We start from the raw sequence: 6,624 nt of genomic DNA on the forward strand, positions 1-6,624 counted from the left end.
AAGGCAAAGATTGAACCCTGCTTTAACTAACTACTATACCATTGCACATACACACAAAAAACCAGGATGTAAACCTTCACATGCTGCTAACTACACACTGATCAACAGGAGAAAGTTCTTCCTTATTCCCAAGACCCAGTATATCTAGACTTACTTAATATGAAGGCATAAAAGAGAACTGCCAACAGCCCTCTGATTTTAATGTCCATAAATTTGTGCATCAATCTTAACAGTGAAAAAAAACTGTATTCACCCACACAGAAAAAAACACCATTTACAAACATCAAAATTATCCAATCATGTTTATTGACTGCCACATGACTGTAGAACAATTTTAACGGTAAGACTTCTGGTAGCGTGCACGAGCACCAGGTCCTCCAAATTTCTTGGATTCACAACGGCGTGGATCTGCAACCAGCAGAGTCCTGTCATACTGGATTAGAATATCCTTGATCTCTTTCTTGGAAGCTTCATCAACATCTGTTTAAAAAAACCAAAAATTAAAATCCTCAGTTTAGGAAGTTTTCTGTGGAACAAATCTGTATTAACACTTCCCCCCCCCCCCCATCAAAACTACCAGAAGCAATACATTTCCACTTAAGGTTAACACAACAATCAAAACAACTTACATTTTTGATAGTAAGCCACCAGTGCTTTGGAAATAGCTTGACGGATAGCTGTTAAAAAAAAATAATGGATCAGCAAAGATTGCAACTGTATTTAAAACCTAAACACAAAGTGCCAGTTATCTGAGAAGCTGTCTTGCTTTCTTCCAGTTTGTCCTTTCCCTCCTTCATCTGCCCTCCCACGTATTCCATGTGACCTTTACTTTGGCAAATCTGAAGGAACTTGTGCCAAGGGGCCACCCACAATTCATTTGATTTGAGAGCTGACAGCCAAGGAATTGTTCAAGGGCAGTTTCAACCATCTCCCAAATACTAATGTAGGTTCATCTTCCAACTACAAGCCGCCAATTTCTAAATCCTTAGAAACACAGTTATCTGAAACATCTGTACTTTTTGACAAGGATAACATTGATCACTGTGCTCAAAGACTAAGGAGGCAAAAGGGACAGTAGGAAGGTATAAGCAGTTCTAGCAATCCTCAACACAACAAGCCTGTAACATAATACTACAGGAACCTAAATTCAAAGCATATGTATGGGAATAACTGCAGAAGTGCAGTTAGGTTGTTACCTGTCAGAACATCGAGATGAAGATTCCTATGATAACCTGAATTTTCTTAGAAAAACCAAATGCAATCAACTCCTAGACTAAAACATGTCTCTGCTCTTTAGGCAGCTTCAGCTCCGCTTTAACCTATATCCAAACCAAAACAGTAGAACAAGCTTATAATGTGTAAAGAGTAACTATCAACAACTAGCCCAAGTATGTTCTCAATCTTCTTTGCAAGGGGAGAAAACTGACCCTTTGCAGGTCAGCTGGAATATGCCTTGAATAACATGGTAACTTGCAACTGAAGATATAACCTCTAACAATAAAACCCCTTTTCCCTTCCCAAAATCTTTCTGCTCAGCTGAACTGTCCTATCACACTGCAAGATGCAGACTGTTTCCTCACATTCCCTTAAAATTTTACCAATTCACTTCATTCATCTTACTGCAGATGTTACAGCTTTGCACAGAAAATACAACCAATAAGACCTTATGAAAAACTACATTTACACAGTGGAAAAAGGAACAGAACATAAAGATGCGCAAGTTACTATTCTAAACTCAAGCCTCTTAAATACATGTCTGTGTTGGGTCTGGCTGAGCTCAAGCCAATTTTTCCCACAGCAGCCTTCCTCGTACTACTATTGGTAGCTGGAAAGGTGTTTATAACACACTGGTGTTTTGGCCACTGCTTAGCAGTGCTTGCACAGCATCCAGAATGCCTCTCCAACATTCCTTGCTCACCAGTAAGCCAGGGGTGAGCAAGATATTGGAAGGGGACACAGCCAGGACAGGTGACCCAAACCAACCAAAGGGATATTCCATACTGTATGACAATAAAAGCAAGGAGGAAGGCAGACATTTGTTATTATAACATTTGTCTTCCAAAGCAACACTGTGTACTGAAGCCCTGCTTCCTGGGAAGTGTCTGGACATCACCACTTGATGGGAAGTAGAGAATAAATCTTCAGTTTTCCTTTGCTTCTACACAGAGCCTTTGCTTTTTAAATGGCCTTCATCTTCGCAGATGGGAATTTCTATAAGAGCAAGTAGTGATAGGACAAGGGGAAATGGCTTTAAACTGAAAGAGGGAACATTTAGATATTAGGAAGAAGCTCTTCACTATGAAGGTGGTTAAGGCGCTGAAACAGGTTACCCCAAGAAGTTCTGGCTGCCCCATCCCTGGCAAGTGTTTAAGGCCAGGATGAACAGGGCGTGGACCAACCTCGTCTAGTGGAAGGTGTCCCTTCCTGTGGTGTGGCAGGGGGGTTAGAACTGGATGATCTTTAAGGTCCCTTCCAATCCAAACCATTCTGTGATTCTACCTGGACCCATGAGTTTTTCCATCTTTTTTTCTCTCTGTTCCTTTCCTGCTGAGTAGGGGACTGATAAAAGCAACTTTGGTGGCCACCTGGCATCCAGTCAGAATTAACCCAGTGGCCTGACCTGTTCTAGCCCACACCAGAGATTCCTGCAAAAAATCATACCGTAGATTTGTGCTACATGACCACCACCCTTCACACGGACTCTGATGTCAACACCAGCAAACCGTTCCTTCCCCAGAAGGAGGACAGGTTCAAGCAGCTTGGAAATAAAACACAGAAAGAAAATTCATTGGTGATCAGAAACAACAAAGATTAGCACTAAGTTTACAAGATGCGAAGTTATGCAAAGTTCTGAAAAACAAAGCCATGATTTTAGAAGCATACACCCAAATTAAGTACAACTCTTGCAGGGTTCTCTGCTAGTTCATCTACTAGTGGTGTTATAAATCTGCTAAGTCTTGAATTTACTTAAGTTTCAGAAATCTTTAAATCAAAGCACATGCACACAGGAATTAAGAGCAAGGGAATAGTTTAAGTAGAATGCTGCAACCACATCATAAGACCAAACTGAGTTTATTAAAATTGAAGATCTGAACTAGCCTGTAGGTGTTTTTTTCCACTATTCATTACACCTTAGTCATGTAATCAGTTCTAGATTCAATCAGCAGTGTTTAAACAAGTATTTCATTAAGTCCTAAACAATCTTTTAAAAAGGAGGGCTTTAAGTCCTCCATTTTAATTTAATAAAATAGATGTAAAGTCCCCAAAATACTTCATATAATTACATTACCATACATGAAACCAGTTAAGAAAAAGCCCACCCTTCCTCATAAGGAAACCACAGGCGGACAGGTTTCTGAATTTTTCATGACAACATTTCCATTTCAGCTAAAAACACAGCAAAAATTTTGTACTGTCAGTGAAGCAAGCAACTCTTCTCCATCACCAAGCAATTATGTATATAATGACATTTTAATATCTAAGCAGGAGGAGTCTGGGTCGATGCTTACCTTATACTGCAGAGTTCTAGGTTCAATCATTTCCAGAGGTCTTCCATTCACCTTAATGAGGCCATTTCCCCTCTTGCAGTGGGCAACAGCAGTTGCTGTTTTCTAAAAATCCAAATGCATATTAGTACAGAATTTCATTTTGGCACCAGCAGTGTTAAATTCTAATTAGTAACGTAAAAAACTTAGGTTCAGGCTCCAGACCGACATATCACACTAAACAACAACCCCTCCTTACACTCCCCAGGTATCAAGGCACCATCTTAACAAAACTATATTTAGTTCATAATTATCAATGTAACAGTTGTTAAGACTTAATTATAAATGGAAGATATCCTCTCCGTTCTTCAACAAGTATTTCCATGACTCATTTCCTCCAAAGCGCCTGTTACCTAGAATTACTGGAGCAGTGGGAACTTTACCTTGCCACCACCATCTCTTAACACGGCTCTCACACACCGGCAGTAAGGCAAGCCGCTGTGGCCTGGGGACGACAGCGGCGGTCACTGCCGAGTACTCTCAAGAAACCGGTCAAAACTCCGACCCAGGGGCCCCAGGCCCATTCCCAAAGAAAGGGAACCCATCCCCCCACTTCGGCACGGCGCCGGGGACGTGACGCGGTGCAGCACCTACGGAACGGGACACGTGGTCTACGAACAGGCCTCGCCACCTCGGGCCCTCCCTCGCTCCATCCCCGCCACACGACCCTGCCGAGCAGCCGACGCTGCTGTTTCCCGCCTGGGGCCGAAAGACACCGCGTGTGGAAAACCAGAGTGCGGCCCAGCCCGAGAGTGAAGAGACGATGAAGCGGGCGCCGCGCTCCAGCCTCACCTTGCGGCCGAAGACCTGGACGCTCTGCAGGGGCCCCTTGGCCGGCATGGTGACTTCTGCAAGAGAGAGAGAGGCTGCGTTAACGCGGCCTGGGGAGAGAGTGCAGGCACGGTAGCGGGGGCCAGAGGCCCCGGACACTCACCCTCCCCTCAGCGGCGGCACCGGGAAAAGGCCGAACGGGGCTTCCCAGCCTCTTCTCAGGGGCAGCCGAGCCGCAAAGCGCAACGTCGTCTTCCAGCAGTGCGACAGTGTGCCCAGACGCTTCTTCCCCATGCGATCGCGCTTTGCGGCAGCTGGAGCTGGGCGGGCCGGGGAGCGCGGTTCCCGCTAGTCACTCGGCGCGGCCCTCCCTGGGGAGGCGGTGAGACTCGGCGGAGGGGGCGCGCTTCTGGCTCTGCTCTTCGTTCTGGCGAGGCTGTGTTTGCTGCCTCCCCGCTAACACAGAGGCGCGGCACCCGGACCTGCAGCCAGCCCGAGGGGATTGGTGGGCGCCGGGGAAGGTTTAGCGGGGTGGACCGGGATTTTTGTGAGGCTTCCCGCCTCCACCTCGGCATGGTGGTGTAGGGTCAGTTTCCGAGGTCGCACACACAGAATTACCTCACTTTATCCGTTGGTCGCCTTCATCCGGAGTGCTGTTGGATTCTGCAGACGCTGGGCGGGCTTTGTCCCCCTTTCAGAAGCCAGCTTCTGTCATCTGAAGCTTGCGTGCCGCCTTAATGCTGCCGCTTCTGAATGTGCCCTCCGGGGATGTCTCGCCGCTCCGCGGGAGGAACACGGCGAGCCCTGACCGGGACTGGGGCCTGGCGCTTCCAGTCACGTCTGGGTGACCGGTTCAGCACCCTGGGAGAAGGCAACCCGTCTTGAGATGGGTGAGGTTAGGATAGGCGAGGAGGACGGGCGGGGAGGGAGATAACCCACGGCCCCAGCTGTGACATGGGTTACAGCAGCTTGAAGGACCTCTTCAGAGGGATAGAGGGGATGCGTAGCCCGGGAGAGGCTTTTTCTTCAGTTACTTAGAAAACATCGAGTGCCGACACCGAAGTGTACTTTCCGCTGGGTATTGCTATCACAAGCAGAACCCACCTGGGCTTCTGGTACAAGGACAACAAAATGGTGCCTTCTCTAAAAGGCTTACTGTCACTCTCTGGACCTGCTTGAGATACAGCAGTGCAAAATACATAGCTCTTTTAGCTCTAGTTTGGTAAGCTGACAGAGAAGATGAAGCATTAAACCCTGTATTCTGTTCTAGCACTGGACACTGAGACACACTTAGGCAATTCTCTATGCCCACTAAACTGTCCAACAACCATCATGTTTAAGATCGAGTTGTTCTTAGATTCAAGGCATTCACAAATCAGTTGGAGCTTTTATCTCTGTTTTCCTAGTTTAATGTATGTCATAAAACATGGAATTTAAGTTGTTTTCAGACTGAAAATATTTTACTGCTAAGGCTTGGTATTTAATATGCAAAATTTTCCAGAAGGACAAAAAGCAGACTCTATCAATGAAGTAAAGTCATGCTCCTTACATACTTTTTAACAATAGATATTTAAATTACTGTGATTAATTAGAAAGTTGACTGTTCGAATGCAACAATCAGTTCCTTTGTATTTGGACAGGATTTTAAATACTGAACATTAGTCATCAGTCATGTGGGGATTTGAACAAGCACTTAGCTTTATGCAATTTGAGTGATTAGTTCTATTCAAGTGAGTAGTACTGTGCAGAACGTGTAAGATTTAGCACATCTCAAACTCCTGATTGTACAAAGCTTTAACATGTGACCTGAAAAGCGTTGTGTTTTCTGAGGGCTTTTTTAAGGCTGTTTCCAAAGGAACAATGTTTATGCAGTCACACTTGTCTATCATCTTCTCTTTCCCCATCATCTGGGGAAGGGGAATGGTCACCAATCATTGGCCAGTTTCAGTTAGTTTTCACAGAAGAATGAAAATTTCAAAACCAATTTAGCTTGTACATGTTTGGTAAAAATAGGTCTCTATAGAAGAGAGCTTTTACTTGCATAATGAAAGCAGCTGCAGGAGCTGAAATATTAAGACATTACAAAACCATTATTTAGGTGAAAAGTAATACCTAATTAACCCAGTTAGACAAAAAAAGTTTAACTAAGACTTACAATCAACCCTAAAGTGAGCCATCAGTACTGAGTTTTGTTGGGTGTTCAGGGCACTTTTAAAGGAAAAGAAAGCAAATCTGGATCTGCTCCTGCTGTGGGCATCATGCGAGATCTGCTAATGAAGACCCATATTTTAATACCAACTACACCATT

The 6,624-nt window shown here is 44.8% G+C and overlaps 1 protein-coding gene across 1 annotated transcript; it reads right to left on the reverse strand.

The window, feature by feature from the left end:
• Nucleotides 1-285: 285 nt before the first annotated feature.
• On the reverse strand, nt 286-4,573 carry RPS16 (ribosomal protein S16). The gene is made up of 6 exons (XM_061369372.1): nt 4,485-4,573; nt 4,338-4,392; nt 3,510-3,611; nt 2,662-2,758; nt 630-677; nt 286-480 (listed from the first exon to the last, which is right to left on the reverse strand). Exons 2-6 carry the CDS (start codon nt 4,383-4,385, stop codon nt 335-337), a joined length of 441 nt encoding a protein of 146 aa, XP_061225356.1. The 5' UTR covers nt 4,386-4,392; nt 4,485-4,573; the 3' UTR covers nt 286-334.
• Between the last annotated feature and the right edge of the window lie 2,051 nt (nt 4,574-6,624).

This window comes from Neopsephotus bourkii, unplaced genomic scaffold (genome assembly GCF_033783945.1).
Source record: "Neopsephotus bourkii isolate Nb327-2 ecotype Australia unplaced genomic scaffold, CSIRO-AGI_Nbou_v1 NB_1493, whole genome shotgun sequence".
NCBI lineage: Eukaryota > Metazoa > Chordata > Aves > Psittaciformes > Psittacidae > Neopsephotus > Neopsephotus bourkii.

What these genes read in the sequence shown, in the direction of transcription:
- RPS16 (XM_061369372.1), bottom strand. Translation starts at nt 4,385, where the DNA reads ATGCCGGCCAAGGGGCCCCTGCAGAGCGTCCAGGTCTTCGGCCGCAAG. An exon ending in TCCAGGTCTTCGGCCGCAAG is followed by an intron (nt 3,612 to 4,337) that starts GTGAGGCTGGAG and finishes TTGGATTTTTAG; the next exon opens with AAAACAGCAACTGCTGTTGC. An exon ending in TCATGTAGCACAAATCTACG is followed by an intron (nt 678 to 2,661) that starts GTATGATTTTTT and finishes TTTTTTTAACAG; the next exon opens with CTATCCGTCAAGCTATTTCC.